The following is a 12188-nucleotide window of genomic DNA, read 5'->3' on the forward strand; positions in this document are numbered from 1 at the left end:
CTGTGACAGAGTTCTAGCGAGTTAGATCCACTTAGTAGACACTACAGTTAGCTTCCTTTAAAACGGCACTGTTAATTGAGAGTGAGGACTTTTCAAGGGTCTTGGGAGCTTTTTGGAGTTACGTGTTAGGATTGACAACCCTAATGTTAGTAATCAACGTTTGTATCGCATGAGCATAAGCTAGGTGACTCGTCCTTTCAAAGTATTAACTGTGCTAGGGTATTGTAGTTTGGAATTTGTATAACCATAAAGCGAAAGCACATCCCTGGAATTCTCCTTATCTCTATACTTTTCTCTCCGTGATTTGCTTGTTTTTAGTTGTTTACTGTTTTTAATATTTACTGTTTTCAAAAAGTTTCCAATAATTCTTGTTTCTCCAGATAGTAATTGAGTTCTAGTAGAAGATAGACACTTTGTGTACATCTTCCCCGTGTTCGATACCCGGTACTAACCTTTTGCTATATTATACCTACTCTGTATACTTGCAGGTATTTATAGTGCAAATAAAAAGTGCATCAAGGTTCTATAATTCTTACTTCTCAAAAGAGCAGCGGAATAAGTCCTTACTAAACGACTTCGTGTATGAAGACACGAACCGTTGGGAGATCAACTTGATTTTTTTAACAACATCGACTCCGATCATTACTCCATCCTCTTGACGTTCAACCTGCACATTTATAAATACATGCAGGGCTGAGTACAGGAGTACTTAGTGAACACGTGCCGAAAACAAAACATACAATATATAGTTGTCATCCATCTACAGTATCGCACGGGGGTTTTTCTTAAAAGGCCCGAGCTTACTAAGTTCTTTTGTAAGCTAAAAGTTCGACTGTAGACTAGGTTCTTTCATAAATCCTCACTCATCATTCATCATTCATCGTTCATCATTCATCATTCATCATTCATCATTCATCATTCATCGTTCATCGTTCATCATTCATCATTCATTCCAGTCAAGTGTCGCTCCAACGGTCACCCATCATTCCATGACAATCAAATGACAATCCATTCCATGACATTCATAAAAAAAAACAAAACATTTATGGCATGACAACAATTTGAAAAGAATCATAGCTCCATTTTGAGAAAAGATGATTTTTCATAATTTCGCAAGTATTTGATTTATATCCACACTAGTGTGCTGGATAAAGAAAGCCCACCTGATATGCTTATTCTTCAATTCGATTATTCGCTTTGACCTCACTTGCCCTTGAGCAATTTATCCTTTGAAAATAAATAGCTTAGCACGCTAATTAGTACTTGAACTATTTCTCTTTAGAAAGAATGCATGTACCCTATGGTATAGCACCTATATCCTTATTCTTGTCTTACATGATTTTTCTTAGTCCTACCTCGACTTCATTACTTTGTAGAATTTATTAATTCACATTACTAAGTTCGGAGGAGTTCCATTATCTTTAAAATAATTACTTGAGCACTGGATTCTTGGAAAATCCCTTCTTAAATCTTTTCTTTAAATTTTTCTTAAGGCCGCCCATGGCGTCGCGGGGCAACGCCGGTCGGCCCATTCGCTTCTCTAACTTTAATATTTTCCGTCTTCGAAATTTTAATAAACTATTCGGGAATTAATTCATCAAGCTCCAAATCGAATCTTAAATTAATCCCAGCTTCTCATAATTAATTCTCGGCCCAAATCATGGATTACTTACTGGCCCAACTTAAAGTAGCCCATCATAAAAATCACTCTTAATTAATTCAAATGGGACTTAGCCCAATAATTAAACTGGTCCATCAACTTTCTTTGCCTTAGGCCCAAAGCTATGACCCACTTCCTCATTTCCCCCATCGTGACTTTCCCCCTAATTTCACATTCTTAAATCCCTAATTTAGAAAACACAGCAGCGGCTTCTTCCCTCTTCTTTTCTCGGCGATTCGCCGTACAATTGGCTCGCCGGAGATTCGCCGGCTTCGTCTCCTCCATCTCAACTCTCGGTCACCGCACTGACCTCTTCTCTTTGGCGGTGGAGTCATGGCGGAGCGAATTCACCGGTGGGGCTGAGGCGTCGCCTCGGTGCTCGCGGTCTCGCCGCCCTCGTCCCGCTGCGTCGATCGGTCAGCCGGTCCTCAAGGCGGAGCCGCCGTGCAGGGGTGCACGTGGCTGTCACGCCGCTTTGTTCTTTCCGTTGAGTTCCCCGAAGAGCAGCGGCTCTGGCCCACTCTCGACCTTCCTTTGACGGCGTCAACGCTGTCTCCGTCTCACACTGCTGCTCCAGCAGCGCCTCCTCCGCCGTCGGCCTCCATCGCTGCTGCCAGCGCCCGACATCAGCTCTATGCGTCGAGTCCTCCGTCGCCGAAGGCCTAAAAGCTAAGTCCCTTTCCCCCTTTCTTTTTTTCCTTTAATTATTACTTAACTTTTCGGAGTTCTCGATCGATTATTGCTTTCATTACTTGGGGTGATCAAAGGTGACAATTTCTAGGTTCTTCTAAGTTCATGCCATGCAAAAACTGATACTACTTCTATGACCCTAAGTTCTTGTCCAACATGATATCCTATTATGATGCAAAGTATGGGGTTGTGAGGTTTTTACCTCAGTTTGGTGAATCCTCGTTTTGCCCTCTTGCTGCCGTCCGTTTCTCCCTCCGCCCGTCGCACTCCACGCCTGAGAAACTTGGGGGCCGAAAGAGTGTGAGGAGAGGATGGGGCGATGGCTGTATTTATAGGCCAATTCCTTGGCTTCTTGTGGAAGATTTTGGGGAGTGGAGCTTCTATTTTGGGGCTGTATCCTAACTCACTTTCGAGCTTGGTGTTTATGCCTTTCTTACCAACTTGGTGTAATCCCTGGGGAGGAATCCAGACTTAATCTGATCCTTCTACTTTGGTGTATCAAGCTGAGCTCCTTTTATCTTTCTCTCTCTGTTTCTATTCCAAATTGATGAAGTAGGAGTTGGCAGCTTAGTCATTCCTTTTAACTTGTTCTAGTAATTGCACTCTGAACTTTATTTATTTTTTGAAGAATGCATTCTAACCCATTCTTATCTTGATGTGGCAGATGGAGGACAACTTCCTTGCTGTCCCTAGGAGGCTGTAGGTTGATTTCTCTTGGCATGGAGTGGGTATGGAACCGAGATGGGTGTGGAGAGAATCCTCAAGGATTTATGGAGATCATGGCATTTGTTTCTTTGCCTCTTTGTAGCTCTCTATGTAAGATAGCTTTTGTAAAGTATAAATTCTCATCTCCATTTTTTAGTTGCTAGTAAATCCTAGATTCTTGAGCTTCTTAGAGCTTAGTACAACTATTTAAATTCAATCATTCCCAAAATAAAATGCTTAGTATTCAAAGGTCGAGATCACACGATAGTCCAAAATTACAATCCACACGGCTTCTAAAAGAAATTAATTAAGCTACTAATTCCGATTTATCTCGAAAGAAAGGAACGAAATTTCGGGGTGTCACAGTATTCGTCACTTCTATGTTCTCTATCTATTTTCGTATTCCGTCTCTTATTTGTTCTTTATAAGAGACGAATACAAATGGTTTTTAGGGTTCGAACATCATCCATTTTTTCTTTACTGTAGATCATAATTTGTTGATGTTCAATTTACCACAGTGTGAAGCAATGCGATACTTCAGTTGCACAACAAACATGTGTCAGCTTGCAGGGACATCAAATATTAGCCCATTGGGGGCACAGATAGTCACTGTGATATCTTCTCCCTTCACCAGGTTGCAGTAGTGAGTAGCTCTATTCTGAAAGTGCTCTCTCGTATACACTCTTTTAGTTCTTCTTTCGTTCTCGCCGAAACAAAGTAAATAATATAAAACATAATTATATAATCATTTGTTTGATAAAGCATGAAACAAATGATCAGCCTAGAAGTACCAAGAGCTAGAGTTAAATCATGAGTTAGAGATGCAACCTGTGCGTGCAATTGCAGGAATCATGCCAGAACGTATTGCATGCTCAACAAACAGATCGAACAACATCTGCAGAAAGAGATGCTACATGATTTCCCACTGAATTTTGAATATGAATAAAAAACTTTTAATACAATAGAGTATAATTTTTCATAGAAATGAAGCCAAGTAGGAAAGGAGAAGACTTACAAATACAACTGATCCTCCAGAGCACTGCAATAAATCAACAGTGCCTGAAATTGGGATCAAAGTTCAAGCAATAAATGTACAGGAAGCTTGTAATAGAAGAAAGTAACAATCAAACGGAAATAAAGGCTGATAAGGCTAATTTCATGCATTGGTTATGGGGTTAAATTCGTTGAATTTCTGAGTCTAACAAAGCTTTTAAGCCAAGTGTGTAGAGGATATCGCCAGATCCGGGAAGAAATGAAGGAAGTCACCGGCTGAAGGAGATTGGCGAGAAAATGAGCAGAAAAGGAAGAAATTCCCAGACAAAGGAGATTACTAGATGGAGTGCAAAAAAGTGAATTCAAGAAGATTCTAGAAGATCACCTCCACGTCTATAAATAAGAGCACGCAGTATCAGATGCGAGATCTCACTTTTGCTCTTAGCTCATTTTCACACTTCTACACACACTTGGGGGATACCGGAAATTCATGGGGTCGGGGTTTGTAGTTTGATCACCGTTGTGTACCACCGTCTCTACGGCAGGCGAAGAAACAATTTACTGCTTTAAGTTTTAATTTCTGCTTTGGAATTCCCCGAGTCTTCGTTGTTCGAAGCTCGACGTTGTTTTGTTGAATCGTTGCTGAATTCTGAATCGTTAGCTATGGAAGTTTATTCTCCGTTTTCATTTTATGTTTGCGTTGATTGTTGCTTTACCTTGGATGCTTTTCGCACTTGATTTTGCTTTGTTGAAGTTGGATCGTGTTGGATCGGTTAAATTGGTTAGATCGGAGTGATCGAAGATGGAATTTGTTGTGGTTTTGTTGTGGATGGCTTGGATCCGGAGCGGATGAAGCATCCGGTGCTACATCAGTTGAATTCTGCATGGTTATGAGTTTTTAGTTGTTGTTTTTAGTTTACCTCGTCTAGCTACTATAGATCTGAGTATTTTCCGGTGAATTGTGTTTTTTCCGACGATCGAATCGTCATATTCTATTCTAATCTGGGTTGTTTCTCTGTTCTCTTTGTGTTTATGCTTGAATCGGTTGAAGATATGAAGATGGATGTTAGTTAAATGCATTGTTAGTTATTTGCAGCTTTTCATCTGTACATTTGCTATTTTAGGAAATGGTCCTCACGGTTTGTTCTTCATCTGTCTAGGCATTTTAGAGAAGTTATTCACTAGGTCTAGTAAATTTCTTCGTTGGAGTGTTGATCTGTTTACATCTCTATTTTCGTCATGCATGCTTTCGTTATGTTTTCCTTTTCTTAGATCTAGCTGTTAGAATAGATCATTTGCATTTCCTGAGTCTAGTAGTTAAATTCTCAACCCAAAGTTGCGTGGCAGCAGCCAAAACCCTTTTCCAAAGTCTCTTAAATTCCTCCTTACGCTTCCATCCCTGTGGGATTCGATTCCTACTTCCTTATACTAGTTTTTAGTATCGTGGGTTGAGGGTTTTGAAACTATAAAAAGATTGTGTGCCCAACGACCGAGGATTTCAAGGATTCCCTGAGTCGGATAAAACTGGACTTTCAAAGGCAATATTTAAAGTACACACATCGATAAAACTGGACTTTCAAAGACAATATTACATATTTTGCATTCTAAGAGATATCACAAATGATATTAAAATATGAACTATACCCCCTAATGCAGCCAAGTCGGATAAAATACCAGGATTTTGCAATATCATTGCAAAAGAAACCAAAGAATGTCACCAATCCAGAGGTATATAGTGTGGGTCAACGTCTTACATTCACAATCTCAGGGGTAGCTAACTGATGAACAAACTCAGGATTATCCATCAAATCTCTAATCCGAGGGTTGGAATCGAGTACGCTCCTTAGCCTTTGGGTGATGGAGAAAAACTAAGATCCATACAGTAAAGATATATAAGTTTCATATAAAATTGTATCTTACGCAAAGTAAAGAAGGAAAATAGTCCAGTTTGAAGCATAACCTGAATCAGATAATGGGGTTCAACAAGCATAAGACGAATTGTTTCTTGGACCATTTGGTGTACGCGATGCTCAGCGTCTATGATATCTATTATAGACACCGGAAACCTCTCAAGATAAAGTACACCAGTCATGGTGCTTTCAGGTCCAGGACCCCCCCTGCTGTTCAAGTTGTCTATATGTCCTGCTGTAAGTTCGTAAAACACTGTTGATCGCGACTATGGGAGGATTAGAGAAGCGGGGAAGAAAGGGGAAAACAACAAAACTCGACCAAATCTCAATATAATAGAAGTAGCTCGAATAAAATCAGAGTATTATTTCGACAATCAACAACTCAAAATGATATTATCTCAACTTATACATTAACTCAAAAGAAACAACATTCAGCGGAAGCATTTCGAGAGCAGAATACTTATTCTGCTGTGTATGAAGACACAACATATTCTGAACATTTGATAAACATTCTTCACTTTTATGCTCAACACCCACCGCCCTCGTCACAGCTCAACCTGCACATTTTTAAAAAGAAATGCAGGGCTGAGTACTTGATACACTCAGTGGACTCATGTCGAAAACATTTTTTAAAAAAAGTATTTATCATGCCACCATTGAGTGACCTTGGGTTTTAACTTTGAAAAAAAAATACCCAAGTCACTAAAATCATTTCCATCGTAAAATTCGACTGTTGTCATTTTCCCATAGATGTCTACCATATCTGATCCATTGATGACAAGGAATGTGGCCACATTCCAAGTCACTAGACCGGCCGACCCAAAAAACGGCTCACAATCCCCATTGGTGTACACTAGCCTGAGTAGGGACTCACTCCCTAGTTAGACCCGAATTCGATTATCCATAGATGGCAAAAGCCACATCAGATAGGTTCCATAGATAAAACAAAACACGGCATGATAAATATTCATATCATTTTCACATAAAAATATACTTAGGGCATTGCCCTTATTTAAAAAGAAAGCCCACCTCGTTCTCTTAAATTCTTCACTTGTCAATCCTTTCCGTTCTCAAATAGCATGCAACAATCACCCTTTTTAAAAGAACATAATATGCAAAAATTAGACTTTAAAGAACAAAACATTTAAATAAAACAATACATGCATCCTACGGATGTTAAGTCTTACCCTGCGATCTTACTTAGGAGATTCCGAAATTTTCCCGTAATCTTAGAACGTCGTATTCATCCATCTATTGACTCCGCCGAAGCTCTCGTCATTCTTGTATTCAAATTCCATTCCAACTCAAATAAACAAGCTGCCTAAGTCTCCTAATTAAATCATTAACCAACTCTTTAATACCCCACGTCTCTCTCTCAACATTCTAATCCAACAACTCTCTGGATCTCAAATTGAAACAAAGGTCAGCCTCTCTCTCTTGAAATCCACCTCTAATCCAGCAATTAAACTCCCCAAATACTCCATCCTGTACTTCCTCACGCCTTTCCCCCTCTCCATCGCTGCTCTGATTTGCTCAACACCACGCCGTCACTGCAGAAATCACAGCGGCGAATTCGCCGACGCCATGGACTCGTCGTCTCTGTCCACCGTTCATCGTCAGGCGCTTAACGCCGCTGCTGTTCGGTGTAATTCTCTGTCATCGTAGCCGCTGTCCATCATGAGCAGCCGTGATTGCTGTTGCTGAGAACAGCCGCTGTTGTTCGGGATTCGTCGAGTGTACAAGCTGTGCCATCGCTGTCCTGATCAGCTTCGCACCGCCGCTGTCACTCCTCCATCTATCATTGCTGCTGAACTAATGTTGCTGCTCCGCCGTCGCTCCATCTCGAGCCCTCTCTCTTTGATCCACCAGCCCCTCGCTGCGACACCGCCGCCGCCGCTGCCTCCTCGGAGTTTCATCAGTGCATTGCTGCTGTCCGTAGGTTGCGAGGCTGCTGATCGGAGTAGGAGTCTTCGCCGGCCAGCCCCGCTGTTGGAGCTTTTGCAGCCTTCTTCTCAACACGGCACCATCGCCGCGCCCTTTCTCTCTTTCCTAACTCTCTCGGTTTTCTTTGGTAGGGTTTTGGAAGAATGATGGCGTTGAAAGAGATATATGAAGTTGATAGATATGTTTGTTGGACATATGGCCGAGATTTGCTCCTTTATTAAAATCGGATTTCTTCTCCTTCTCAAATTTGATAACCGAAAAGTAAGTGGTGAAGTGCTCTAAATTGATGAAATAAAAAGCTTACTTGGTCTTCTCCAAAAATTGGGCTTCAAAAAGAATAGTTTCAAAAAAAGAATAGTTTCAAAAAAAGAATTGAGCTTGGAAAAACCAATAAATTGGATAGAGAAAGAATAATTGTTATAGGTCCAAAATGATATATTCTTCCCTTGACAAATGAAACAAAGCCGAAAATTTTTCAGGTGCACAAACGATGTCACTACGAGAACAAATAAAAAGGTAAAAAAAGTCGGGATGTTACATCTACAGTTTGTTGATACAAGATTGTATGTTCGGTCTCAGAAGATTCACTGGCCTCTGCATGAAATAAGCCCAATTGGAGAACGAATAAAGTAAGGATTCCATTGGGATCAACATGAGGAAGCAATTGACCTTGATTGTTGTTAACGGTCATTACATACGACACAACCAAATGAAATTGCTGACGTTGACCTCTCTCTCTCTCTCTCCCTCCCTCCCTCTCCCCTTATTCTTTTACCCTTCTACTTTATCTAAGAAAAACATAAACCAATGTCTAACATAACTAAGGAGTCTATGTTGTGTCAGCTTCTATAAAGACGAACAAACTAATACCAATGTCTGATCAAACTAATACCAATGTCTAACAAAACATATCAACCTCTAACAAACATTTAAAAAAAACTAATCAAACTTACTCTAAAAACAAGGCTAATTGCAGAAAAATATTCAAAGAAGATCATTTATCAACGTCTAACATAACTAAGGAGTCTATGTTGTGTCAGCTTCTTTAAAGACGAACAAACTAATACCAATGTCTGATCTGTTTGACACTGGCACTTCATACATAAACCACAAATATGGAATCAAAGAAGCATCTACCATTCTAGCTTGCATGGGTCCACAGTATTTTAAATTGAAGATCCCACACCAGGGCAATGAATGTCTAAAAACAAGTGCAGATGCAGAAAACCAATGAGATTTACATGAACTACATCTAGAAGAATCAAGAGTATATAAGACCAAAAGATATCACCTAACCTAAAGTCAGGCAGAATCAAGAACTAGAGTTAAATCAAAAAGATGAAAAGATACTATATGTCAAAAGATAGCCACCTAACCTGAATTTAGAACGGTCCTTGCTGCCCTTGCAGTATTGCCTCCAGAGTCAATCAGAGCTCGGATGTAGGGTTGGGTCGATACGGTATATTGTACCGAAAATCTTGTATCATTATCATATCGAAAATATCGATATGAAAGAATTTATATCGTTACCGTATCGAAAGTTTCGGTATAGATATTATCTAAGTATCGAAATTTCGGTATATCATACCGAACTTCGGTATACCGTTCTGAACGGTATATCGAAATTGAATGGATGTCTATTTATGATTTTAAATTTTAATCTTAAAAAAATAAATTATACTCCATCCATCCACAAAAAATAGGACACATTGTGAAATGACACGGGTTTTAATGTGGAACTGGTAAAGTAAGAAAGAAGTAGTGTTAGTGGAATATGGGGTTCACATTAAAAGTAAGAGAGAAGGAAAAAAAGTAAGAGACAAATAGTGTTAGTGGAATGTGAGGTCTATATTATTAGTACGATAGAAGGGAAAAAAGTAAGAGAGAAGTTGTTGAAAACTTTCCTTTTTTAAATGTGCTCTATTTTTGGTGGACAACCAAAAATGGCAAATGTGCTCTATTTTTCGTGGACGGATGGAGTATTATTATTATAATCAGTATTAACGTTATGTATTTATAATTCAATACGTATTGATTTTTGATATATTTCGGTATATCGATATATATCGTATATTCGATATAAAACAGTATACCGCGGTATAAGAAAATTCATATCGTTATCGTATCGAAAACTTACGATACAGTATTGTATCGTACCAAAAATTTTGATATACCAAAAATTCGATATTTTTCAGTACGATACGATCGATATACCATTTTTCCGCTATATTTACCCAGCCCTACTCGGATGTATTCTTCGGATGAATAGATACCCAATGTATATAAATCATCCAGTAGAATAGCATATGCATCTTCAGGTTCAACGTGATCAGCATGATACAAAGCACCGGAAGAATCAAGAGCATATATGACCAAAAGATATCCCCTAACCTAAATCTGGGATGGTCCTGAGTCTAAATTGAGCATTGCTTGCCATGACAATCAGAGCTGTGGCAATTACATCAGGTGAAAGGATTCCCAGTTGCCGTAAACTACATGAAATGCATATTTTCGAAGTCCTAATTTATAACTTTCAAGAGTGCGTGTATCATCCATGTTTATTTTTTGGTAGATCATACGTTGATGACTTTCGTGAATTCCACACCGAGGAGCGATACAGAATTTCAATTCACCGACAAACATCTGCAAGGATGAACGCACATCGAAGGTAGACTCTGGAGCTCGTATAATAACATTGATTTCCATGGCGATGATTGTTGTAGTTCTCGATCTCAGCTCTCCCTCTCCATCTCGATCTTTTATTTTTGCACTCTAGAATTCGAACAAAACCGACTTTTATTTATGCACGCTAGAATTCGAATGGAGGGAGTATGTAATATTGACACGTGGAATGATAGCGTAATGAACACGACATCATATTCAGTACCATACATTTCTTTTGAAATAAATTAAAGTTTATTAACTTAGTTTAGTGAATACAAATTCCATAGTTTAGCGTCTCATCCAAGATGACCAAGTAGAAAACCGCTCAACAATCTTAATATTATACGACCACAAAGTTTATAGTTTGTGTCTAGATCCTTTGGTAAAGACACAACAACCTTAATACTAAAGAAACTTACTAAGTACTCCCTTCATTCCAAAGAGGATGACACATTTGGTAGATGACACGAGATTTTAAAAAATGTTGTTTTGTATGTTAAGTGGTGAGAGAAAACATAATTTTATAATTGATGTGAGAGGAAACTTTTTTCAAAGGAGAAAATGTGATATCATTTGTGGAACAAACTAAAAAGGAAAGTGTGACATCTACTATGGAACGAACCGATTACAATATAACAATAATCAGTATTCCCATAATAAATGACCTGCATGAAGTGATGATATGTGGAGTAAATAAATAGGTAAAAAATACTTCCTCCGTATTTTAAAAATAGCAACTCTTTCCATTTTAGTCCGTTCCTTAAAATTAACAATTTCCAAACTTTCTATTTTAGGAAATCTTTACACTCCTATATATCAATTTATTTACCACTTAAACCTACCTAATAAAGTGGACCCCATAATCCACTAACGTTAATTTCATTACTTTTTTTTCTCTCTCTCTTACTTTACCAAATTATGCATTAAAACTCATGTCATTTCAAATGTTTCTATTTTTAAAAAGTGGAGGGAGTAATTCGTAATCTAAAATCTAAATTTTTATTAACAATATTTACTCCATATTGTATAAATTAGTGCAGCAACACGAACCAAAGAATTTTCAGCTAATTAATACAAATTGTAAATACTTAAAAAAAATCAATATAAAGGATAATCCTCTAGTCATAATCCAAAAAAAAAAGTTTTCTATTCAAAATAAAGTTTAAGACATTTGTAATTTACGAGAAGAAATAAAAATTATCCACAAAGCTTACATTTAAATATACATAAATTTAAGACCACAAAATGGAAATTTTGTTTTATTAAAAAGTCGAAAAAGTACCACGCTCAATATTAAAAAATAGAATTTCAACGGTTACATGACCGAAGTGAGTTAGAGAAAGAGATTGGAAGGAATGAGGAATGACAAATATGGTGTATTTATAAGGGAAAAAATAGGAATAAAAATATAATAAAATGAATAAAAGATTAGAAAACTATAGGGCTATAGGCCAGCTGCCCATAATCATAATGGCATACTACAGTCCGGATTATACATAGGGCGATTATGGGAGCGAAGTTTAGGGTGGCCATCCGCAATGACGAACTATGGTCCAAGCAATAGTCCACCCCATTGAAGAAGGAATAAAGTAAGGAATCCATTGGGATCAACATGAGGAAGC

General features: G+C 38.3%; 1 protein-coding gene and 2 long non-coding RNA genes across 3 annotated transcripts in view; 2 read left to right on the top strand and 1 right to left on the bottom strand.

The window, feature by feature from the left end:
• Window positions 1-25, top strand: part of LOC125206340 (putative late blight resistance protein homolog R1A-3) — a 566-nt gene extending 541 nt beyond the window's left edge. Inside the window, exon 2 of the mRNA XM_048105608.1 lies at window positions 10-25. Within this exon, the coding sequence (XP_047961565.1) occupies window positions 10-25 (16 nt within the window). The remainder of the gene's footprint in view (window positions 1-9) is intronic.
• Window positions 26-1851: 1826 nt separating this feature from the next.
• Window positions 1852-3245, top strand: LOC125205771. The gene is made up of 2 exons (XR_007173838.1): window positions 1852-2845; window positions 3015-3245. It is a non-coding gene; the product is annotated as an uncharacterized LOC125205771 (long non-coding RNA).
• A 3027-nt stretch (window positions 3246-6272) lies between these two features.
• Window positions 6273-8104, bottom strand: LOC125205770. The gene is made up of 3 exons (XR_007173837.1): window positions 7146-8104; window positions 6988-7051; window positions 6273-6515 (listed from the first exon to the last, which is right to left on the bottom strand). It is a non-coding gene; the product is annotated as an uncharacterized LOC125205770 (long non-coding RNA).
• Between the last annotated feature and the right edge of the window lie 4084 nt (window positions 8105-12188).

Source organism: Salvia hispanica, chromosome 2 (assembly GCF_023119035.1).
Source record: "Salvia hispanica cultivar TCC Black 2014 chromosome 2, UniMelb_Shisp_WGS_1.0, whole genome shotgun sequence".
Taxonomy (NCBI): domain Eukaryota; kingdom Viridiplantae; phylum Streptophyta; class Magnoliopsida; order Lamiales; family Lamiaceae; genus Salvia; species Salvia hispanica.